General features: G+C 36.6%; 1 protein-coding gene across 4 annotated transcripts in view; it reads right to left on the bottom strand.

Moving 5' to 3' along the window:
• PPHLN1 (periphilin 1) overlaps positions 1-26,746 on the bottom strand; it is a 71,294-nt gene that overhangs the window by 14,383 nt on the left and 30,165 nt on the right. For all 4 annotated transcript variants that reach the window (XM_042815683.1, XM_042815684.1, XM_042815685.1 and 1 more), the window contains 3 exons: positions 22,642-22,724; positions 18,367-18,483; positions 15,204-15,344 (listed from right to left, as the gene is read on the bottom strand). In XM_042815683.1, coding sequence (XP_042671617.1) covers positions 15,204-15,344; positions 18,367-18,483; positions 22,642-22,724 — 341 coding nt within the window. The remainder of the gene's footprint in view (positions 1-15,203; positions 15,345-18,366; positions 18,484-22,641; positions 22,725-26,746) is intronic.

Below are 26,746 nucleotides of genomic sequence, written 5' to 3'. Positions count from 1 at the left end.
GCTCTCAAAGATACAGACTAGACAGGGGTTATTCGTACAAACATATCCTGAAAAATAAGGCATTCCTCACTTTGTGCAGCTTTCCAGAACTTTTTTTTTTTTTTTTTCTTTTTTCTTTTTTCTTTTTTCCTTAAACAAAAACAATTCATGTCAGTCAAGATCTGGCTGAACCACAGTGCCTGGAAACAGAATTAAACAAGGAAAAAATTTAATCAACTCAAACAGACCAAGTCAAATTCAGTAAGAAATGAAATCAAAATGAATGACGTTCTCTCATTTCATTTAGAAATTCCAGCAGGCTTTTTGTTTTTTAAAATCACATGAGGGTATAAACATTGCAAACTTTCTATTTTCAAGTCCAGACATTTTGTTATTTCAAGAATTAGTATCCACAAAGAATTGATTTATTGCTAAACAAAGGGTTATTTTATTTATTTACTTAAAGAGTACCATGAACTGTATAGGATGACAACAGCAACTGTTTCTTCAAAAAGAAAAAAAAAGTTCCTTTCTGTAGGGTAAGCCAGTAGCTTATGTTCTTAATAGAAAAAGTACAACCATCACTTCCCATTCACCGGCTTGCAATGCACCGAAACCAGTAACTGGGACTGTTGCTTAGTTTTAATATGAACCACTGTTTCACTCCATCTTACCTCAGTTTAGCATTACCCTTTCTCATCTGTTCACCTCTTCTTTTTGTCCTCAGCACTTTGCTGCTTAGCAAACATTACTACAGACAAGGCCATGTCATTACTACTCTAAAGACCTTGCAGATGGTCAATATGTATTTCATAAAGCAGCAACTCTTACTGCCCTTGCTTCTGCAACCACTTTTGCTACACAAGTCTTCTCCACTCCCTCTTCTGGCATGACTTCACTCCAGCTTTCACATAATGCCTTAAATTCAGAAACATCTTGAAAAATATTTTGCATCAAGCAAATTACGTGATTATCTTTATATTAATTGTGACATAAAAACAACTATTCCGGAGTTTATGTATCATGGATTTCTATCAAATACGAAAACATAAAAAGTACATTTCATAACTAAACAGAAAATTTATTTCAAAAGCAGAAACAAACGCTGCACCATGTATACCTACCTACACATGCATTCGTTCTTTCAGAGCTTTCATTTTAAAGGTATAACATAGCAGTTCTAAGTACAGTAAAAAGCTACTTAAAGGTATACCTACACTGAGCAACCTACACAGAATTGAACTGCAAATATACCAGTATAGTCATAAAATTTACCTGACAAGATACTAAGACACAATTATCAAGTTTTGACCCTGCCTCCTCTAATATCTCAGCTGGAAAACAACGTATCATCATCTCTAACAGACCTATATGTTACTGTTAGCTCTTCAGCAATATATTATCCTATTTTTCAAGAATACTTGGTCTTATAGTACAGCAAATTTGGTCAAACAGCAGATGGGAGATAAACTCAAGTCAGATATAAAACATGAGCCATATTACTACAGAGACAACAGACTTTCAAAAATATCCAATATTGCTTTAACAAAGGAGTTACAAGCGATCAAACCCTGCATTTCCCTAAAGCAGAAACAAACATTTTTATGATGAATGCCATGATTCACAAAAGTGAATTAAATGGTCTACAGAGAGAGTATGGAAAGAGGATAATGCTGCAAACTACGCAGTCCTCAATATATTGGAAGCATGTATCTTTGGAAGTCCTCAATATATAGCACAGGAGTTACCTTACATTTTCACTGGTACTGTCAAAAGTACCCACGTGCAAAAATTACGTTTCCCCCATCAATGAAAGTGTACTTAAATCAATATAAATATACAAAGAAAGAATAATATTCACAGTAGATGAAACACTTCTATTCAGCACCCTTCCTCTGAGCTGCTTACCATGACATGACTAACACCCAGATGGACCAAAATGCTTGAGAGCCCACTCACTATGACGAAACATGCTTTTCTTGGTAGCAAAAATCCCACCCTGACTAAAACAGAAACACTCCTCAAACAGAGTCCCTTTGGTGACCTATCTGGGTCATAGAAGACAATATAATTGCTTCAAATTGAAGATTTTGTTGACCACTACCCTATTCCCTGAGTACTGGCTGACAAATTATGCGGAAAATTCACACCAAGAACGCATAATATGCTTTTTTTTTTTTTTTTTTTTTTTAAATAAGTAATTTTAAAAGTCTTTTTTACCTAATCACATATAAATTTGCAATTTTTGATTAATCACATTTGGATTAAGTATGTTAATGACTCAATACCACAACCATTTTACTATACATTCACTAGCGTACAGATCGTGTCACATTTGGAATGCAGATGCAATTCTCAATCCAAGAGCAGACTGCAAGGATAGTAAGACCAATAGTTTTGTTTTATGTATTCTGAAACATTTCACTGTGTTATTAGAAGCATATATAACTCATAAATGGGCTCAAAACACCAACAGCCTAAACCAAATCAAGGGTGCGTCAGAGAGCCTCCCACAGCTTGGAGTTAAACATTTAGGTATCCTGTTACTAGAAACTCAAAGGAAAACACATTAACTGACTTCAGTGAAACAGGAAACAGAATCTTTGAGTTTATCTTTGCTTCTGATTTGAGAGAAAACATTCTTGCAAGAAAACATCTTCCAGCAGTGAACTAAGAAGAAAGGAAATTGTACAGCGAATTGTAGTTATGCCTAATTATAAACTTGAGGAAAAGCTAAGAAAATTATTTAAAAATGGATCAGGAGAGTATTAAGCTATAACTAGATATCCAGTTGGACAAAGAGACCAGTAACTTCATTCAAAACAATTTTACATTAAAACATTCATATTACGTTGCTTGTTAATTGAAAAGACATATAGTAAGCCAAACTATAGAGTAGAACAAACTATAGCATAACATGTTTTTCTAATTCTTCAGATGCAATTTCAGGTGTTCAGTGCTGGAACAGTGCATTTTTTGCCTCGTGACTCCATTATTCCTTCCAGCAGATGCCCCAAGGGTGTATAGAGGGGAAGACACCCAGCAGGTAGCACCTGACTGTTTCCCATTTGTTTCTGGCACTAGAAATAGCAACGAGTTTTCTTGTGTGATGTAGTATCTCCACCCTCCAGCCAAGGAGAAACTCCACTGCATTTGCCCATGGGCTTCAAAGCTGCTCCTGGAGAATTAATTACCATCTCCACCCAAGTTCCTCTTGTTCCTCATAATTTTCTTTTCCCCACCCTCTTGGCTGGGGTTCCTGATCTTGGCACAAACCTTTTTTTCAAATGCAAGTCCAGTCCCACCCTTGTTCATTGCTTTCCACACTCAATTGCCAGCCCTCTCTTGTCACCACAAATCCTTTCATCTCTTTCAGTTTGCCTCCACCCTCCAATTCAGAGGTCACATCACTGCCCAGTTACACATAGTTCCATTTCATCTCTTCCTCAGCATCCTTTTCCTCACACTCTTCTGTATTCTCTCTTGCATCCACTTCTCCTTCCATTACCCCTTTGGCACAATCCACCTCTCTCAATAAATACATAATTTTGACATGAAGATTCCTACGTTTACATTCACACATCATCCTACACTGGTTTCTCTCTTTTCAACTCTATGAAAAAGCTACATTTTGTTTGGGGTGGTGCACCACTCATTGCCAAAAGCTGGCCTCCATCCCTTTGCTGGGAAAGCTGAGGGTCAGCAGGTCCCATCAGTCAAAGTACTCTAGTCTCAGGTTCCAAGGAGATTGCATCCAGCTCTCAAGTCCTCCCAAAAACAAAGAGCCAGTATTTTAAACTCTAACAAAGTCTTTGTTTCAACCATCATATTCAGTGGTAGATAACAGAATAGGATGCATTCAGCTTCAATGAAGATGTGTTCAGCTTTACCTCACAGAGTGTTGTGCCTCTATGCAGAAGGACATTTCGCTGTGATTGCATACTTCCAGTTCATCATCACACTAGCTGACAGGCAGTAAGTAAAACATTCAGAAATATTTTGATCTTCTTTTTCCTAAAGGTGCAAATACTGTAATGAACTGCAAGATGTTAAGAGTCTGCACTCAAAAGGAGCACTCTGTACCCAAAACTGATTTATCTTCTTACCAAAATCACTGATTATTGTGTCTGCTCTTTCCTCTGAGATCTACTCCCAGCAAGCCACCTGGAAGATGCTGCTATGAGAGTGTTTAGTAATGCACTAGCCCTCGCAAATAAGTCAACTGGGACTCATTTCTATGAATCTTGCTCACATTCATAGAAATACACAGAAACAAGGTTATTCAAGATAAAAAATAAAAAAAAATTAAAAATGGTGATGTGTCCTAGAGAAAGAAGATATTTCTGGTAGCTTTAGACAGAAATCAATTATTTTTTATTTTTCAGAAGTTTTATCTTCCCTGTGACAAAACAAACAAACAAACAAACAAAAAAAACAAAAAAACCACCACACAAAAAATAGAAAAAAAACAGTTACTATGGAATTGACAAAGCCAAGTAAGAGTGGCTTCCTGGAGACTTGTGCTCAACCTCTTAGTAAATTTGAGTATCTCAGGCAGTGCTTTCAAAACACTAGATGTTCAGAGATGGTAGCAGGTAGTCAAACAACAGCTAGGCAGCATGGGAACTCACCTGTAACAGCAGGCACATTGCAGGAATCATAATGAATAAGACAACTAGTTTAAAAAAAAACAAAGCACTCTTGTTTTCTTGATCCAATTTCTTAAACTGTCAAAACTGCAATACAGTTGCTAGCAAATACTTTGTAACATGCAGCTGTGGTTTGCAACAGTAATTTTTATTTTTTTAAGAAAGAAGCTAACAAAGAAAAAAATACAGCAACTACAGCACATGCTTAAGAGGATGTTTTTATGCCTCATGAAATGTGATCATACTGATTGGTCTTTCTCCAGTGGAACTTAGACAGTCTTTTCTACTGTCTACTTGCATAACACTTGTAACAATTAATCTTGGCTTATGCCTAAATTGAAATTTAATTGAAATCTGAGAATAGATGCAAAAGATACAAAGCACAGATACTATGTGATTGCATAAGCTAGCTTTCCCATGAAGCTAACCAATAATAATTTTAAAAGTAATAAAACGGGTAAATTCCTAGTTGTAGATGATCACTGAAAAATTTGTGTCAGCACAGCCTATCTATTCCAATTCTATGTTTAACATGCTTACATGGAAATTTTCTATTCAAGGAGCATGTGACTCAAAAAGTTAATATACGAATTATCTTCTACACTAAGGTGGTGAACTGCTTCTGAGGTGTAATTACAGTCAAGTAAGTACACACAGCAATGAAAATGTTGTAATGAAACAAGTACTTAAGCTATTTAGGGGACAGGAAAGGGGGAAAGACTGCTAGCAGGTCAATTAGCCCATCTATTAAGGGTTATTAGTGTCATTCAGAGAAATGCACAAAGTTCAGCAGTTCAGAAAATTAATGTATGAATAGTCCTTCTCAAGAAGTATGAGAAGCTAAAGAATCATGAACAACCTGACCCACTTGATTTTGTCAGTGTTCAATTTCTGTAATTTTTATGAGTCAGGTTGACTCTGTGAGCCTTTAAAAGTCAAAGTGCCAAGGTAAAATGGGCATGCTACAACTGCAGAGCCTTTGCCCCATGGGGAATCCTGCCCCATTTATCTGCCACATCTTTGCAGTTTGCCATTAAACATGATGTGCCCAAATGTGTCTATGACCAGACAATTACTGAGCACAGTCACAGCAGTAGGGCAAATAAGAGTCAAACGAAACAGAGAAATGGTACTCATGGGTTGGTTATAAATGATGACATGCATTAGTCATTTACATCCCAAGATAAAAATCTAGTTTATATAATCTTGACTTGCAGAAGAACCACATGCATAAACTACTTGTGCAACAAAAGATTTTTTCTGCATCATTTAGGAAAGCTCTTGTTTCCAAAACCCTTTGGAAATAACTTAATAACCTTATGAAATAAATAAACAGATAAAAAAAAAAAAAAGAACTATAAGGTTGCCTTAAAGAACAGAGCACATAAATACTTTCTATGCCAAGCATTATATACACGCACACACATAAATAAATACGATGTGCACTCAAAATAATTTGAACAAAAAAAAAAAAAACAAGAATAGTTATCTGTAAATTGTAGCTTACTTTGTTTGCTTCCAAAATGCCATGCAATTAATAGCTTTCAAATTACCAATGCTCAGAAGGAAGAACAACCTACTAAAAATGTGCAGCCTACCCTTTAAAATGCAACAACTTTAATCTGCTCGGTGGAGTAAGTGCCAGAAGAAAGAAGACATGATACGGACTGTAATTCAGAATAACAAAAGAAATACAAGGTCTATAGAAACCAAGAGACAAAATCTATCACGAAGGTGGTTTTTGACATAGATGATCCTATGTTTATAGGGGAATGTCAGTGTTGTATACAAATCAGATTACAAATGGATTAGATTTAGAGGATTAAACTACACGCACCAGCAAAGCTGGCATCCACAAAATAACCTTCTGCTAAATTAAGATCAGCTCAGCAGTCTGCAAAAGAGACACAAAAACCAAAGCTGTAGATTCATTCACACTTAAGCAGATTTTCCATATGCATGGTTGTCTGCGTCACACTCTTCTGTTCCAAGCTCATGAAGCCTGAAAGCTCTCACCTGTACAGGAGAGATGGCAACCAGTTTCTATGCCAAACATCAAATCCTTTCTGCCACCAACTTCCTTTTGACTGCGTTTCATTTGCTACTTACCAATCACAGAACCACAGAATTGTAGGGGTTGGAAGGGACGTCCAGAGATCATCGAGTCCAACCCCCCTGCCAAAGCAGGTTCCCTACAGCAGGTCGCACAGGTAGGCATCCAGGCAGGCTTTTTTGTATTTTCAGTGAGTTACACATCGGATTTTATGGAACTATCTCCTTTCATTCATGACACTACATGTCATGACTACATGCCCAACATACATCCCATTTTATCTCCAAGTCTTTCAGAACAAAATACAGACTTCATCAGGAATAACAATACCATTATTATATGTATAAAAAACCATCTCTCAAATCCTTTAATGTTCTTTTGTAAAAGCAAGAATATGCTGGAGACAAATTTGGAAGACATGGAGCTTTCTCTTTTTCTTCTACATGAAATTCAAGTTCCCTTAAAAATAGGAAAGGAGGGGGAGAAAAAAGAGAGAAAAAAGCAACTCGTACACACAAAAATGACACCCTTCAACCCCAAAGGAACCACTGCATTTATTAAGGCTTTGCCTATTCACCATTTCTGTTTTTAATTCTTTTGCTTTCCCAGGAGGTTTTTCAGTGTCAGTTCTGCTCATCTTTCCAAGCACACTGACATCTGACATTTTCCTCATTAGGGAATTTCTCCTAATTAGCTCTTAATTATATATATATATATATATGGGTTATTATATATAATAATATCTATACATCTATATATAATTTATTATATATATTATATATAATATTTTAATATTATATTTATTATATATTATATATAATAATATATATTATATAATATATAATAATATATTATATTATATATATAAAGGGTTATATATTTTTAGATGGCTTCCTCTCTTTCAAATTTTCCAATTCTGTTTAAACTTCCCTCTTTATACTAAGCCTTCTTCTTTCCAGTTTATTCAGTGTTACAGTTAACAATCACTGGTAGCAGCTGACTGAAAAAATGCTATTTAATGGACAAGTTTTTAGATTTTCATTATGTCTGAACAAAAGTTGCCTCTTGTTTTACAAATTTCAACAGCTGGGCACTGAGTGAATCAGGTACAAGTCATATATTTTTGCTATTTTTATTTTTATTTTTTTACTACATTCAGCAATTTCATCTAAGTACTACTACCACTCACTCATTTAAGTGTACCAGAGATCTACCAGCAACATCTACAAGCAATAATGCTCTTGAGATTGTAAGCAAACATTCCTTTTGAGATCTTGGAATGTGCGCTATTGTTTGATCACATAAATGAAGCATCACTGTGTCAAAATTTACATCAACGACTGGATTTGCCAACAAGTAGAGTTCCCAGCATTAGCAACTTCAAAATAATGTGCTTAGCAAAGAACAAAAATTGTTACATTAAAAAGATAAGACAAACTGCCAAACTCAAATTCTTCCATGGACAGATGACAAAAAGCAAAAGGTGAATTCCATCTACTGTATTTGAGTAGTTAAGAACAAAAATACCCCACTGCTACATGTGTGCAACATTTCTGGTGCTAAGTTCTCTGAAAAGTATTGCCGTATGAGTGCTATACTTTAAGTAACATTCGCTTTTTATCAGCTTTGCAATGAAGAAAAAGCTGCTGGCAAAGAGCTGAAATGTGGTAATACATTTCCTTATTAAAGTTTACCTGCAGGTGCTGAAGTGAAATGAGTGAGTAGCTCTGATTTTGCAAATGCAGCAGTCTGTAGTTAAGAACACTGCAGTCCATACCCCAATAACACATTAATGCCCATGGAAATGGAAGAGAACATGGCTAAATCATTGTAAAGTGAGGGACTGTAACTTCTAAAGTACAGTATCTGTAGCACAAGGAAAGTTTCCAAACCCTTCTGATATTCCAGGTACTCTGCTTTAAACCAATGTTACTTTTTTTGCAATATTACAATGCCTTAAATCAATGATAATACCAAAATGCTGACTAAAACCTTTTTTCTTGCAGTCCTCATAAACATGAAAATACAGATTTCTAACAAACGGCTCAAATTTAAAAATTGAAAAATCCTGTTACAAGAAAAACAAACAATGATATGTGTGAACTGTAAGGATGAAAATAGAAAAAAATTAATTGACTTGATTTCACAAATGTAAAATTCAAGGATAAACATTAAAAAAGCTATGAGAAAATTAGCAAGTGAAAATTAACACGGAAGAAAAAGTGAGTGAGAATGTGAAAAAAAAAATTACTTGTCCTCTATTTAAGGAGAAGAGTACTCACATGAGGAAATGGTAAGTCACTGAAGGATGAAACAAGACCGTTGGCAAATGCTACCATAAAAAAAAAAAATAAACCTCTTCAACTTCTCTGGGATCCCTACAGCAAGCTACCCAAAACAGAGACAAAAGTTTCTCTGATTAGGAAAAATAAATTAGCACACTTAACTACATCTTACATTTAAATAAACTAATGTAAGCTTAGACGAGGCATGACACATGGTATGGTACCAAAGAAATTAAATTGATGAAGTGTTCAATAGAAAAACTAGGAGGGAACCAAAATCTCAACAGCTTCCTCATAATTTACTCTCATCTAGATTATTACTCTTGTCTGGTCTACTCCCATCAGAAGCAAAGCACGTCTGACCTCATCTATAATCTGAGCTAATCCTTTAATGTGTTCTCCAGCTACTCCAGTTCCTCTTAGCTTCACTTAACTAACCCACCTCTTAACTCACATTTTAATTAGGGGATTTTTTCTAAACTAGATCATTTTCCCTGAAACTAGCAGCAGCAGAAGCAGATCAACATGCTAATCTCTAGAAACTGCAGCCCACTTTCTTGTCTCAGCTGAAGACAAAAGGAAAAGTACAACCCAGGTCAGCTTCGAGCTCCTGTTCCTTCATTCCTTCTCGGAGCCCCATGCCCCCAATTTATTCATTTATTTCACTGCAACTGCTAAAATACAATATTGAACCTAACATATCTAGAACTGATCAATATGGTATACACACCATGGTATACACATGGTTTCTCATTACCTTATTCCTGGCCAGGATTTGGAAGCTACTTCAAATTTACACTGTTTCACCTTCACACCTTGGTAATGTCACCCACACATTCCTTCAACTCTCTGCCTCTCACACATCTGTCACCATTGAGGAGTCAGCCTCCTCCAGTTTCTGATGGTTTACAGAGCTTCAAAACCTAGTTCTGCCTTATTCATTCTCCTGCTCGATGTGATTTTTTTTGTCATTTTTTTTTTGCTTTGTTTTTACAGCTCCATTTCTTGCGAAGTAAGAAAAGTAACAAGCTCTTGTTCAGGTGCTATACGAACACAGGCTAACTTTAAGCATCCTGCTCCTAGAAGGACTAACCTGAAAACAGCGATTCCATGCACACATTTACTGGAGCATTTACTAGAGAACAGAGGAAGAGAGCACACTGTAGATGTCCAATCAGATACTGCAACCCTAATCCATTGTCTTTGTTCTCAGACTGGCAATGGGAACAGGATGGGCTGGAGGGTGGAGAGGAAGGCATGAAGAATACTTTCACACATTGCAGAAACAGCAAACATTTTATCATGACAGAAATGTCTATACATTTTTCTGAAACAACATACACTACAGCTGCTAGAACCTCTTTTACTTACTGACTTGCAATTTTTGGGCCAGAGATTTAAGTAATTTGCCCAAAAATTAAAAAGAACTAGACAGCAGATCTGAAAACACAATCTGGATAGCCTTTGGATCCAACCATACGCTGTTTCTTCCTACTTTACATGCACCCTATCTATGATGTTGCAAATGCACGCTTTAGGAAATCTGTGCTTTTCAACATCTTCTGGCAGGAGGCTGTCCAATAATGCTAATATTACTGAGGGCTGCTAATAAGTAATGCTAACTTAGAAGACAAGTAAGCAAGCAGTTAATCTACATTTGAACATAAAAGAATATCATTCTACTGAGCATTTTAAAATACTGCTTGAAAGCACCAAGTCAGCCAGGCCTAGTAGTAAGCAGCAATTCCATTGTGAGTCACGAAAGCATTAAGTCCCCTGCTTCCTTCTTAGATGCCAGAGTTCTGTGGTAACAGAAGTATTGAAATCTGAATGTCAAATCTCATTCAGAAACAGAGAGGTTTGACTGTTTGCCAAAAACAGGGAAGGTACTTGGCTCATTTGATAAAAATTTGTCTTCACAAAAAAGAAAAAAAGATTTTTCAGAGGTAACCCATGTCACTTTAACTTGCATTTGCAACATTTAAGAAACTGGACATATAGTAATAGGCTAGTTAATTTGTTGCTGCAGACTTGATGTCTAGACAAGATAAGACATTTCAAGAATCCCTGCTCCTCATGCTCATAAGGAACAACAAAGAGATAGCCTTTTGTGTAACACTGCCAGCAAATTGCTCCAATTGTGAATTTAACACCAGGGACATATTTGTCATCACTTCCGAAAAAACACACTTCAGCACATTGCATATTAAAAGCATAAGCTGATACTTAACTATATAAAAACAGAAACTAAACAAATTAAAAAATACATTAATGTATATTGCATATCAGATGCAAAAGTATAAGAAGTGTGCAAAATTGTTACATCAGCAACTTGTGAACACTCATTGATCTTGACTTGCCAATGCCAAATTCTCTGCTATGCTATTTTTGAGTAACCAGACCAGTCTCAACCATGCTGACAACATACACCAAATTTCAAAATTATCACTGTGGAAGAAAGAATGACATGTTCAAGAGCGTAAGGAAGTGCTTACCTCTCAAGCAAACAGAGCTAATTAGCTCACTACTTTTGTTTTCGAAAGCCCTCTTTCTGATTGCTTAAAAACAGAATATCAAAAACCACATCATTTATCAAGACTGTGGACATATTAAAACATGAGACACACCAACACTGCAGAATTCTCATGTTGTACAAAGAATCACAAAGAGGGAACAGAATACAGACCAGGATGGAAGAGATCAGTTTTCCCAGTGCTTGCTGTGCAGAAGTGCCAGGAAAGGTCCAGTTGCCAGCTGCCAAGTGGCAGAGGCAGCAGAGGCAGCAGGTCCCAGGGCAGCTAGCTGGGGGACCTCAACCCTCTCCTGAGGGCAGTTGAGCCCACTCCAAGGGGAGCAGGTCCTGATAAGCAAGTGAGACCACCCAAAAACAGGGAACCAGAGCAAGGAGATGGGACTCTGCAGCTCAAGGATGGGGAACTGCCAAGATGAGCTGGGAGCAGAAGCCTTTGGTGGGGAAAAGAAGCACTTTGTGCAGAACAGTATACAGGACTGCAATGGCAGATGAGCTGAGAGAGAGACAACACTGAAACAGTGGAAAAGGCTGTCAGAAGAAACAGCAGTCTCCCTCACTGGAAATATTCAGGACTTTACTGAGCTCTCAATGGCCCACTCCAAGGCCCTGCTTCCAAAAGGGTATCGGTCCAGGTGAGGTCCCCTGTGATTCTGTCACTAAACTGGTCATTTCAAAGAAGAGATAAGAGAGTTCCAGGATCTCTGGCCCCAGTTCAGCAATGTGCTCAAGGTGCCCATGCATCTTCAACCACACCTTTTCTTCTCAATTGATTAATCAGTACCACAAGCACAGCATAAACTGTATTGAGAAGTTCATCCAAATAACTTTTAGTAAGCAGTTCACCATAGGACTGAAAATTCAGTTTCCATTCAACTCTTTGCTGCCTCTCACCTTCCTTGTTAGTATTGGAGAGCTCAAGTCACTCAGAACGCACCTAAGTTTACTTTGAGATTCTGATAATTCAAAGCCAGTGCAGCACTGTACCAAGTAAGGGTGGAAGACTCACAGCACATCAAACCATGAAAACATCGTAACAAGTTTCCTGTATTCTTTTTTTCTACCTCCAACCTAATTCACAGTACTCCATTTTATAACAAACAAGAATTTTGTTCAGTTTAATAAAATGCACCAAAGATGCTTCCAGCATCATAAAATCTGATTTTAATTCTGTGGAAGCTGACACCTTCAATATTCAAATTGACAACGGGAGAAACCGGTTCTGTGAAATCAAAATATCTAAGTTATTCCTCAGGCTTTTCTGAATGAAGCTTCTAAAAGCATTGTTTTATAAAACGTAATCTAGATTCCTCTAGAGATAAGTATCAACACTATCAAACATAATAACATTAGATCACATTGAAAACAAGATTTGTTTTTATGCCCAAATTTTCATCAGCCTTGACTATAAGCCTATCTATAGAACCTAGGGGCACACACATCTTCATGGGAAATAAACCAATCGTGGTTTCAGTACCAGCAGCTAAACTTTCCCAATTGTTGTTTTCTGAAAAATCTGCTCCTACTCTACTTTTTTCCCCACATTTTTCATTTTCCCATAGTCATAAGTTTATGTATAAGGTGTGAACACACAAACTGGTCATTGACACAAAGACAAATTGCATGATGATCCTAGTAGTTATAGCATGCTCCATCCTAGCCAGACTCACAAAACATGAAGCCATGTTCATACAAAATAATATAAAAAAAAGAGAAGAAAAGTAAATGAAAGAAAAAATACACAGAGTAGAAATTTGCTTTTCATTTATCAAGAAAAAGGAACAAGTTTACAGGATAGGAAATGGACTCTCATGCAAAAGAGCAAAAGCTACTACAACTCAGACAGAAGAAACCTAGAAAAAGCTTTATAAGATTACCCCCAGACTACAAGACTTCTTGAAGAGTATTATGAAATAATCATGAATTAGTGATTTGTATTTCCTAGGTATCACAGGAACGCATGAAAAGATTGTAAATGCAAGTTTGAAGAAAGTCATCTCTCCTGCCTGAATTAAAAATTTTAAATGCTTCTTCCAGATTTGGGCAGAGTTGTTCTGAAAAGTTAGAAAATCTCCAAACTCTACATTAACAGCAACATAACTACGGAAAAAAATACTTCAGACGTTTACGACAAATGAAACTGAGCAGATTACCAGAGATATTTTCCCCACTGTAAAGTGATATGATAGCAAAGACTAGTAAATAAATAAATTTCTACTGAGCTTGCTCACAGACTGGGCATTACAAGAGAAGCAACACAAATCTTGTTTTGTATTCAATCTATCCCCAAGCACTCTACATAAAAGAGAAAGAATTTCTGAAAAGCATTCCCTTCTCTCATCTTGATATCAACACTGCAGTCTAAGAAAAATGTAAAGGCTCTTAATCCTTGAAAACAATTACGCAGGAACTGGTATTCAAAGCTGATTAAAACAACAACAGCCTGCTTCCAGTGTTCAGTCCCCAAACTGTACATATTCTAATTAAGAAAATTTACAGAAATCATTTTCGATAAATTCACAGAAGCACAGAATGGCCAGGGCTAAAGGGATCTCAAGGATCATGAAGCTCCAACCCCCCTGCCACATGCAGGGCCAACAACCTCCACGTTTAACACTAGACCAGGCTGCCCAGGGCCCCATCCAATCTGGCCTTGAACACCTCCAGGAATGGATGGGGCCTGCAAAACCTCTCTGGGCAGCCTGTTCCAGCACCTCACCACTCTCATGGTAAAGAACTTACTTGTTCTCATGTAAAGATATATTTTTAACTGCATTTAGAATTACCTGTTTATATTGGATTTTGGAACAGTTACTCCAAGCAGCAATCATTTTGTTGTAAAAGTACTTGATTTGGAAGGGACCATTAAAGGTCATCTACTCCAACTCCCCTGCAGTGAACAGGGACACCTACAGCTAGATCAGGGTGCTCAGGGTCTGGTCCAGCCTGATCTTGAATGTCTCCAGGGACAGGGTACCCACCAGACCCCTGGGCAATCTGTTCCAGCTCGTCCATATCATAAGAAACTTTTTTCCTATAACCAATCTCAATTTCCCCTATTTTTGGATGAAAACATTTCCCTTTGTCACCACAGACCCTAGCTAAACAGTCTGCCTCTTTAGACACTGAAAGGTCTCCATCAGGTCTCCCCAGAGCCTTCTCTTCTCCAAGCTGAACAGCCCCAGCTCTCTCAGCCTGTCCTCATAGGAGAGGTGCTCCACTACTTGAATCATTTTGTGGCCCTCCTCTGGACATGCACAAACGGGCCCATACCTCTCTTGCACTGAGGACTCCATATCTGGACACAGTACTCCAGGTGAGGTCTCACCAGTGCAGAGGAACAGAATCACCTCCCTCACCCTGCTGACAATGCTTCTTTTGATGCAGCCCAGGATATGGCTGGCTTTCTGGGCTGTGAGGGCACACTCATGGCTTGCGTTCAGCTTGCCATGCATAATAACAGTTGTTACATTTAAGATGAAGAAGACTACAGCTAATTCCCACGTGCAGATAAATGCCATACTTCTTCAGTAATATATCTGAATGCATCTCTGTAGACAGATGCCATCACTGTATTGCCTCAACAAATTAGATTACATTAATATTATGCTCCAAGGAGGAGAAGAGAAGAGAAAATAAAGATATTTATAGCAGATCAAGCCATTACACAAGCATTGTATCAGTGCCAAAAAGCCAACAGGACTCACCTGCTCTATCTCCTTGGTTTTAGTTGCAATTGCTTTTGAGCGGCAAAGATGCTGGTTATCTTCATATAATTCTGTACTGTCAGTTACATTTGCTTCTGTTTCCTCTGTTTGTTCGACATATAATGGAGCTGAAGAACCAGCCTTAAAAGAAAAGGAATTTTCAAGTTTTAAAATAAAAATAAAAATGTCAAAATGTGACAGCAAAAATAAAACCCAAATATATTCGATTAAAAATGACTTTGCTTATCAAGACCATTAATGAAGCATTATTGCTACAATCTAACAGTTACAGAAATACTGATTTTGTATATGCAGAAAACATGACATAAAAAAAAAAAGTGACTCAGTCTTAATTGTAAGGACAACAATGACAGATAACCCTTATCAGCCCTTCTTCTGAGAAGAAACTTCTACAGTTGTTATTTTTAACATCAACCAGCGAGGAATCCACAATGAAAGTGGGATTAGATTTCTGGGGAAAGATAAAGATAAAAAAATCAAAGGTAAACAGTCAATGACAAAATCAGAAAGAACTCTTGCAGCATTCAGTGCTATGGGTTAAATATTAAAGGAAAAGAGACACCTACTGTACAGCGAGAGAAAACATGCACTTAGAGGATTCCTGAAAATATCAGAAATCTTACAGAAGTACCAAAATTGTACAGGCTTCCTTCTAATATGGGAATTAAGACAGTATTCCCGCCCCAAAGAATATAGACTCCTACTTCAAGGACATCAAGCAGTCTAAATAGAAGATGGAGAAAGAAAAAAATTACTACAGTATATTTAATTGCATTATTACACAACAGATTTGTACAATATATAATAGTTTGGGAGTTGCTTTTTTGTTTTTTTGTAATAAGACTTGAGAATTTGAAGTAGATGCATAAAAATGTTTTTAACTGCTCAAAAATAAAGAACTGGAGAAACTTAAGACTTCATTAATGTGTAAGAGAAAAGCATTAGGAATAAAAAAAAAAGTTGAAGCAGTCCTATAAATATCTGCTTAAAACTCAGAATCAATATAAACCATTAACACCACACGTGGAATCTCTTTATTGCAGTAGATCAAGAAATGCCTGAGAAAGAGTAGAGGATGCTAAGAACTTCAGCATAACACAAAGTCCGACCATTACGTAAGATAAACAAACTGGAAAAAAAATATCAAACTATCAAAATATCAAAAATAGCAACTCAGACACGACAGCCTATCAGTCAAGGCCAGAACTATCTTTTCTTCTAGGATTCATAATGAAATATCTCACCGCCTTCATTAGCGAGCCCACAGAACACTTTTTCAGTCAGTAAATCATCTCAGACTCTGTCACAACAGCCACTGTTTCATTATGAACCTTTCTCCCACTGCAATGTCCTCTAAGGCAGAATCAATTTAACCACATGGTCCATTCTGTTCTTCCCTCCACTACATTGCCTTCCCCTCATCAAGAAAAGGAGTTACATTTCTCTTCAGTGTTGCTCTCCTGAATCTCTCTACAAATAGAACTGTCCATGCATGTATCTCCATATGGCATCCATGCTAGGATCCTTTTTCTTCACTCCACCATATATGCTTTTTTAGTATTATTATTTTAATTTTGATTTTTTTCTGTTTTTAGTCTCTTTTTCCTGGAAGGAAATGAACAGCTCTTTTATCCAATCCTCCCATCCAGTACCAAGAAGTTGTTAATACAGTCAGCCATTAGACCAATGGACATGATTTGAGAGCTCAGATCAATGTGGATCCAGCCCAAATCTAGCTCTTAGTTTCCCCAAGGGTGAAGTACAAAAAGGAAATTCAGTGCTTCCCAAGACATTTATTTTCCATCTTACCATTTACAAAAAGCCTGCGCATTAACTATAAAGTTGATGAGAAGGAATGCTGAAATGATTGCAGGATTAAACCAGGCTACTTTATGAAAGACATTACACGACTTTTATTTGTGTCAAATCAAAGGAGGTAGACGCTAGTTAAAACACATCATGCTTAATAGAGCCTTGCTGCCTTCTGTTAGTCAGAAATTACTGTCTATCAATCTCATTAGCCTTAGTTAGTTGACTATGAAAATCCTGGCCGTCACATAGTATCTGACTAAAAGACAAAAGACATAACAATGTATGTCAATTTGTTCGGGGCAGAAAGACAGGAAAGCCTCAGAAGTGATTAAGTTGTCTCAGGTGACAAGGGCTCTCTCAGAAGCCTCATTCCTTTCCCAATAGGCGCTGGGCTGAGTGCTCAGGTGGTCTCAGAATTGACATCAGCAATCCCTACTAACTTTCTACAGTCAATCAAGTAGATCCCGTATCTGCAATGACACAGGATCCACATCTGACTTACTCAAGAGCAAGAGGTTTGTAAGCTCCTTGCCAATCTTGCCACATGACCACTTGCCAAATTAACTGCAGTAACAAAATAAACAACTTAGCTTTCTCAAGAGGTTATTAACAAGCACTTGCCTGCTGTGCCAGTAGAGCAGTAAAAAATGACCACTGAAAAGAGCTATGATCACACTTCAATATAGCGAGAGGCAAAAGACAAGGAGGAGAAGAGCAGATAGCTATAAATTGACAGTTAATTAATGTTGAGTATTAATGAAACAAAAGATCTGGGAAAACAATTAAATCAGTCAGACAATCAACAACAATAGCAAGGATAAAAGCCTGATATTTAAGATGAAGAAGGACTGCTCCTAAAAGGGAATAAAAGACGTGGCAGAGTGCCATGGCATGGATCTAAATTCAGTTAAACAGAGTTTCTCTTCTGATCTGAGGTTTTACATAAACACTTACATTTTAATTCAGTAGAGTCTCTAGCTAATTTTAGGGACCTCAGTAGGCAAAGCAACTTACACCAGTGCAAGAAAGTTCCTTGGAGAAACTCGAGCAGAGATGGAGCCTTATTTTGTCAACTGTAGTTCAACATAAATTCAAGGCATACTAACAAAACCCACTATTTATATGTTTTGTTTATTTGTTTGTTTTTAACAACAAAAAAAACCCACAAACACATGGCTTTAGTCCCTCTCTCTCACTTTCAACAAACATTTGATAGCACAGGCAGACAAATCCAGAGGTGATTTATAAGATGCATCTTTCAGGAGTGCCAAAAACCAGGAGGTTACTGTTGTAACACTTCAAAATAAATCAGTTAATACTTCTGTCTTACCTCATACTCTGTTCTTTCCGATAAATTGTTTTCATCCTTTTCTAACCTCTCAGCTGCCCATTTGCTTGCAGCTTCTGCGAGTTCCTTTTCTGATAGTCTGTTGCCCTTCTCCATAGCCTGAAAAAAAAAAAAAACAACAAAAAACAAACATTACAGTGAAGGCTCCAACATGAAATATACTTCCACGTGTAAAGTCATCTTCTAAATTAAAATAAATAGTTATTCAGCTCCCCAAAGCATTTTGAAATGGCAAATAAGGAAGCTGAAGATGTTGTTTGTTGACTTGTTAAAAGAAAAACAGATAAATAAAAACCAGTGAATTTCAGGAAAATGTTAAAATGCACCATACTTTCAGAATCAACATTGTTGTTCTGTCATTTTTTTCAAATTCAGAGGACAAATAACCAAAAAATTATTTGACACCAGTTGAGTTCAAAGACAGATGGATCAAAAGGACACTACAGAAAAATCAGACAAGTATGGATTGATTTAGTAACACAATATAGTTTTTAGCCATGAAAGGTTGTAACAAATTAAAACTGAACTATTCAACTCTGTATATGGAACAAAACCTAGGCTAATTAGGAACAGAAAGTTCATGCATTTCAACTGTTGTAAGTTAGCTGAATTAAAATTAATAATTTCATACTTGGCTGAAATGTTGATCACTAGTAACAGAATCATTCACAGGGAAATGGTCTTATAAATAGTATTCACAATATGATTTCTTTGAACATTATTTGTATATATATGTATTAGAGCAGACAAGATAATGGCAAATGTCCATGTATTAAAAGCAGTTTAGAAATAACTAATTTTAAAGATCTTGTTACCTCTATGAGAGAATTTTGTGCCACTGCCTCTGTAGAATCTATGCATCTATCCAAGAATTTATACAACTCTAGCATTAAGAGCTGCCACAGATGGATATCAAAGAAAGATACAACTGCCCGAAAAACGTTGCCACAAGTTCCCAGTTGTTCCACTGGGAAGGAAAATCAACAACAAAACAATCCTCCCATACACACTTTATCATTTTTTCCAAATTACATAAATGGTCAGAGGAAGCACATACTCAGCAGTTCCTTAAAGGACTGTGTGTCATAAAGACACAACATTTAACTAAATCCAGAAAATAAGTGGGATACAATGTTTATCTGAGCAGGAATCCCTCCTTATTAGTCTGTAATTTAAAACAATAGAAATTAGCGAAGTCCAGAGGTTGCAGAGATTAAAAGAAGTCCAAAGTACAGATAAGGTACTAAGAGGGTTCCTAAGAGAAATGGGCAATATAATTCAAAGAATAATTAGCCCAGCTACCTTTCCAAACTACACAATTACTCATACACTTCCCCCACTACTAACTATCAGCAGCCAACTTTTTTCTCCTCTGCTCTTATTCCCCAAGGCACACACAACTTTTACCCACAACCTAGCTTTCCTAGCTGCCAGAAAATCTTGTATCACAAATTTCTCCTAGTCCCCAAAAATAGCTCTGGCCAATACAACCAAAAGGAAAGGACCAATATCTCTGTCACCAATTGTTATCTTTGCATGAAATGAAGACAAATAAAGTCTCATATGACTTACAATATTCCACGAGCCATAAGCATCAACTAATTACTCTAGTAATGGAGTAGAGGGAAAAAAAAAAAAAAAAAAACCACCTGTTCAATTTATTCTGACTAAATTATTCAGACTGCATGGCAATAAAATACATATTAAAAATTCTGAATGCATTTTATGTATTAAGTAATAGGTTTTCCACAGATAAGCTACACTACAATGTAAGAGAAAATTAAAAGAACAGGGTCACGTTTTTAGAGAAAAACATGAAGAGAAGCAAGAAGTTAACTGCTTAGTGGAAAACTTTTTTTGTACTCTAAGCAAAGGTGTCTTCACATTTTTTTTCTTGGGCATAACGTAAGAACAGCAAAAACCTGTCAGTTTTCTGCTATCTTTACTGGGAAATCTTCCTTGTCTCACACATCTGCTCTTTGCTTTAATTATATTGCACACAACCTCCAAGGCTTGTAGTCCAGACAGATATTAAACAAAAACACAAAAGATGTCATGCAGTAGTCAATTAAACAGGTGGTTAAGATCTGATAACACCAACCTGTATTAATTCACATGCATGAATATGCAAAAAAAAGAAATCATAAACGAGATTAAAAAAATACCTTTTCAGATTTGCATGTAGTTACTGAGCTGAAAAGAGATATTGCTGTGGAAGCAATACAAGTATTTCATAGTTAAATTATTACTTAGAGCACTGAAAATTATCTCCTTTGATCTATAAAACAAAGCATATGACTGTGATTTCACAAGCCTGAATAGATTGCAAGACCCAGACCCTAGTGATGTTTATCATGTTTTGCCACAACTTTTTTGGTTGTTATTTCCAAGTCAATGAAGAGCTATAACTTAACTGGTTAGTGGAATGCAGCCATCACCCCTAAGAGGCTCCACTGATAGAAAACAGTAAATTATTGATATATCTGGTGCTTGAAAGAGACAAGCAATATAACGTCACTGAAGCAATTCTGTTTCTGCAGCTGATGTACACCCAATAAACGTTTGTGTTCTCTGGAAAAATTCCTTCAATCAAATGGAAATTTTTACTTTGTGTAGTTAATATCAAGTAGGTATAAGCCAAGCCCTGGCAAAAATAAAATCAATGCAGAACACATCAGGACTGATAGGAGAGGAAAGCAATATGGTTAAATAACTATAGTTCAAGTTCACACTGCATCTATATACTGTAGCAAAAGATTTTGCAATATCTCATTGTTCTCTTTGTCCTATTAAGGACTTGATATTAAGCTGCAGCACGTTAAGTCTGCAAGCAAAATAAGCGAACTAATTACAAAGTTGCTTTTATAATCCAAATCAGTGCAACTTCTGCCTAGTAGCTTTTATCTTACTTTCCTTATTTACATCACCGAAAATACAGTACTTACCTCCCCCCCTTAAGGATAATGGTAATTAACTAGTGCCTAGCACAGCAATTCTAAAAGAGCTGTACATGGAATAAGTACTTAGAATGACATAACATAACACAACCAAAGCTTGAGTTTTTTTTTTTTACCCACTTAATTATTTCCTTCAGTCTCACTTTCTCACAAGAATACCTTTCTTTCTTTGTTGTTTTTTTTCCTTTTTTGTTTGTTGTTTGTTTGTTTCCCCCCAAGCATTCCACTGTTTTTATTACAAAGACTTCCAGAACTAGGCTACTACTGCTTAGGGAAATGCTACTTTTTAAGAGAACCTTACTCAGAATATATTGCAGTGTTTCTTTATTCTTCATTAAAGTAATTCTCAAAAAAAAGAAAAATTTTTAAAAAAGGGAAAATATTCCAGTACAAGTGTTGATTTTAACCTCAAGTATAATTTTCAAGCAAGCAGTCTGTGGTGTGAAAATGCTTTTATTGCCACAAGACAGCCAGCACAACACTGAATGCTGATTGTTCATTAGTGTTTATTAGTTTGTCTCTTTAATTAATTAGCAAGACTGTAGTTGGTGCTCAGACTACAAGTTTTTTTTGTATGGGAAATTAAACCACATTATTTAGAAGGTAAAAAGGAATTTACTAAGCTGCTTTGCAATGTGGCACTGCTCCCAGTGAAACACTATCATTCTTTTCACGTTCTCCAGCAGCCCTCTCCAAAGCCAAAGCTGCTCTTCACATGACCTTCCCCATTTGTCAGACACTTCAGCTCGCTTTTTCCAGATCCAGTCACAGATTAAGCATCACTCAAGGATGGAGTTCAGTTCAAGTACAGGTGTGTCTATTCATCTATTGTCCCTAAAAACTGCTTACTTAACTTTATCATGGAATCACCAAGGTTGGAAAAGACCTACAAGATCATCCAGTTCAACCATCCACCTATCATTACCAATATCTCCCCACTAAACCATGCATCTTAGCACAACATCTAAACATTTCTTGAACTAATATCCTTGCCATTCCTTTTCTAGCACACTCTGGACTTCAGATAATAACAATTTAAAGTCTGTGCAAAATGCCCTACCTCAAACAGGACAGTGACTACAGAATAAAGGACTATTTGTATCATCAGATACACAACATTAACAGCACCTTCCTGCTCAGTAAGGGAAAACCAGCTTCTGCTGGGTTGTAGAGCAATATAAGTTACTCTGTCCTTAACAGCTGCATACAGTGTCTCCTTCCAGGTGATGCAAAACATACATATATCCAACAATGTGCAATCTGAAGCCACGGTGAGAAGTGCTTGAAAAGCAAAATTCACCTTTGATGTGGGTAGTGCTGTGGAGCCCGATGGTGATGCATCTCTTGATGTTTTCGACGACTGAACTGAAGTCCTCTCTTTACCTATAATTTTAAAAATATTAAGACTTGCAAAATTACAGTAAGCACATATCTTGCAAATATATTTATCGGCTTTTAATATTTTGCACGAAAACTGTAATGAAATTTGCTCAGCTCATGAAATCTACAGCCTCCACTATCTGATAAATCTTGGTAACATTCCTTTCTCTCTATAAAGAGAGATAGTTATTATACATGGCATATTTAGGAAAACTCCACTGCTCAGTATTTAACTGAAGAGCATGTCAATATGACTTGGTGAGATGATGTGGTTTTACTCTCTAATGTTCCTGTTATAAACTTAACATTAACAGGTGAAATTAAAAATTTCTTTATTTCTATTAGCTATCAACCCAACACTCCAAAAAACCAGACAGTATAGGAACTAGTTCAGCAGGTCGCAGTATGTTGGAAAGTATTGCAGGGGGAAAGTCTTACATTCCACGAACCACAGGTTAGATTCTCTTTGTATTATCAGGGATTTTCTTGTAAGCATTCAAATCAGCCAAATAACAATTCAAATTCACTGGCTAATCACAGTCCATGCACAGCCTTGCCAAAGACTGGCTCCTGGAGCCTGCAGCAGCAGAACCAGTTGCAGTGCACACTGCTAGCTCTCAATCTGTGGTCCATGAATTACATCTAAGCTATCTGCAAAAAGTAATTATGAAAAACACACTGGTTCTCAGTAAGCCTACATTTACTAAACTATTCACATTTACTGGAAATTACTTGACTTTTCACAAAAGGAAAATAAAGCAGACTTATCTGGGCTTCAATTAAGCTTGTATCAGCTCACTTAAGAAAGGAATGAATTAAAAACAAGTCTACCAAGCACTTATAGAAATCTGGATACGAATTATTTCAGGATAATTTTTTGGAAAACCAACATGGTTTTAAATTAATGAGACCAAGCTTAATGCAAAATCTCAATCCTAACAGCCACGCTATTTTTACCCAATGTTATAAAATGAGACTACTTAAGTGCTGTGTATTTTCAAATGCAACTACCTATAAAAACAGAAGGAAAATTCTATGCCAAGTGCATACTTTTCACAATAGGAAATATTTAGGAAAGGTTTGAGAAGCTGGTCTTCTATTGTTTGCCACATTTTCATACCAAGTATGTAGTGTGGAGAGTTAACACAAAGCAAAGATCAAACAACTGTCTCTCAGAGACAAGTGAGTTACAAGTACAATGATGAAGACCTACTAATGCAAAAATCTTCACAGCTACTGATAGCTCTTTCTAAAACATTACTGAAAATAGCTGGAGAAATTACTTTGACAAAATAAACGTTTTAAACCTCACTTGATTCCTTGATTTTAAAACATTGCTAAATGGAAAACGCATAAAAACAAAACAAGCAGCTATACAAGCAGAAGATGAACTACAAATTACCTTTAATCATGAAACATTAAATTATGAAAAGAACAATGAAAGCAAAAGCCATGAAAAAAAGCTCCTATAAATGCAACACGTGTGACAAATCTAAAAAATGAAGATAAAATTAACATCTTCAATCTGCCACACTCCATAAAGCAGTATCTCTCTGACATCACCAAGTAACACAGAAGTTTTGCTCCTTTGATACCTGTCCTTCAGCCTCATGACAAGCCACCACCTTTTAAAAAAAAAATACACTAAGTATTTTAACTCTGCCTTCTACAAACCTCCTTAATCACAATGGAGTCCTTAAAGACTACCTGAGTTGAGTAGTGTGTGGGAACTGCTGAGTCACGGCCTCTGATTGATCACTTGAGGCGAGCCATGAGTCAGCCAGAGGAGCACAGCTGAAGGCAATTCACCTGTGCTGCTGGAAGGGGTTGAGCCAGGCTGCACCTCTCCTAGACCTATTGAAGAGCTGGCTACCAGCAGGGAAGGATCTCTTCTGGAGATCTGCTGTGATGGAGTTTTGTAAGCAAGCCCAGGATATGGATAAACTTTCTATCCTCTTTTTGTTATCATAATCTGATTTGCCTAACTCTCTTGTTTATTTTGAAATTATAACATCTTAATGTTCATTGATTGTACAAGTAGATTGTAAGTTTGTGGTTGAACAGATTGAATTATCTGAGGGTGGCAGTAAATTATTCAAAATTAAGAAGGGAGAAACTGAATTTGAAGATCTTGGTAAGAGGCCCATCATTGTGAATGTGTAACTATTCAGAACCCACAAATCCTAACTGTACAATTATCTAATGTAACTACAAAACTGAATACGCTACTTGCATTCTTGCGTTTCCTTGGCACACCACGCTACAGATCCCTGAGTGGACTGGCCTGGCCAAAGAATACCATCCTACTCCCTACATGCTCACACAGCTTCACTATATGCCTTGCCATGCGCCCTTTCTGTCCCTTTGTTCTAAGCTTCCCTCTTTCCCTAGTTTTGGTTGCTAGAATCTTGCATTTGGCCCGGTTTTTGAAGAGCTGGATGGCATGGGATATTCTTCCTGCAAGGAAGACCTCAGGCCAAAATGATTCAGACAGCGTGATTGTAAGCAGCATTACAAAATTTAAAAGGATACATAATGTGTTGGAAAAAAAAAACATTGAACTTCAGACTAAAACTCACTGCTGACACGAACAACAGGCCCCATTTTATGTTCCTTTTAAATATGTAACACATGATTTTACCTAAGACAAATAATATTCAAACAGTATTCTCAAAGTTTTATTTAAGCCATTTATGCTTCACAAATGGACCATTTTAATTCAGTCATCCATAGAACAGTTCAAAAGTACTATTCTGGGAGGAACAAGCAGTTTATTAATAAACAGTCCAGTGTAAAAGCATCTGGTCTCTTCAAGCTGATTTAAAAAAAAATGGGAGAAAGGTGTTTAACCATGGAATTGAAAATAAATCTCCAAAGCCACAGACCTAAATATAACCATGTCTCCTGACTGGTGTCTATTCTAGTTTCTGAAGATGTCTGCTTCAAATTCACCACTCTCACTACTGTTTGAGTAATTTTGCCAATATATTACAAATGTGATAGAAGTCAGCTCAAAATCCCATAGACATTCCAAAGCTTTATATTGTTTTCACAAACTTTTTTTTCCTGTTCCTACAGACTGTGATCTACACATCTACAACTCTCCTGCAAGTATAATTACCATATTCTTCCCTTCCTCTCCTCTACTCACAGGAATCTGCATTCACTGAGTATTGCTCCTCAATGTTTAAATACCTACATTTACCAGTTAGAAAGGCAATTTGTATTCTACTACTGACTAAAATAATTCCTCACTATTTAAACAATGTAAACTGAACTCCACAAGAACATTTTTGGCAAGTGGTGCTACATCAGTCTAGTGTGCCACATATTGATGAAATAAAAAATCCAATTAATTTTAAAAAATACTGCCAAAATGGACAGTAGGTTTGTACAGCCCCCTAGAAAACATCTGCAAAAAGGAAACTCAACTGTGATTGATTTACATAAGCTAAACAAATAGCGGTAGTTGAGGTTGTAGCACACTAAAAAAAAGCATTTGCTTCTTTTTACAAATTATTTTAAAATATTTCAGGTTTTCATGTTTAAACAGATAAATCATTACATTATTCATGAAGCTTTCAAAAGCTGAGCTTTTAAAAATCAGGACATATACTGTTTATTCTCAACTGAGATTTGAGAGAATCTGGCATTGAGATGAAATTGCTGACAAAAAAAAAAAGCCCAACAACCAGCATCAAAGCCCTAATAACACAGTTGAAAGAACGTTTTCAGAGAAATAAACAAGTAACAGCATGCACCTTAATTTCCCCAAATGTTTTAATCCCCCTTTTTCTCTGGTTGCAGGAATAAAAGCCTTCATCTGTTATAAGATGACTGCCAAATTTCTTCTAAAGGAATCCAGTGAAGGGCTAAGCAAGCAACAGAAGCATTTGATGCTAAAAGGAAAATAAATACTGGGAAAAATCTGCAACAGAGCACTGTCATCAGCCTAGAGCTGCCATCAAAAAAACACCTACTGTCTCCCATGTGAAATACACACGGGAGCGAAGTATACAGTGCAA

Source organism: Centrocercus urophasianus, unplaced genomic scaffold (assembly GCF_019232065.1).
Source record: "Centrocercus urophasianus isolate 14NV4802_14NV808 unplaced genomic scaffold, USGS_Curo_1.0 seq_15, whole genome shotgun sequence".
Classification (NCBI taxonomy): Eukaryota; Metazoa; Chordata; class Aves; order Galliformes; family Phasianidae; genus Centrocercus; species Centrocercus urophasianus.
The sequence above is the reverse complement of the archived record's forward strand: the minus strand, read 5'-3'. Positions and strand labels throughout refer to the sequence as shown.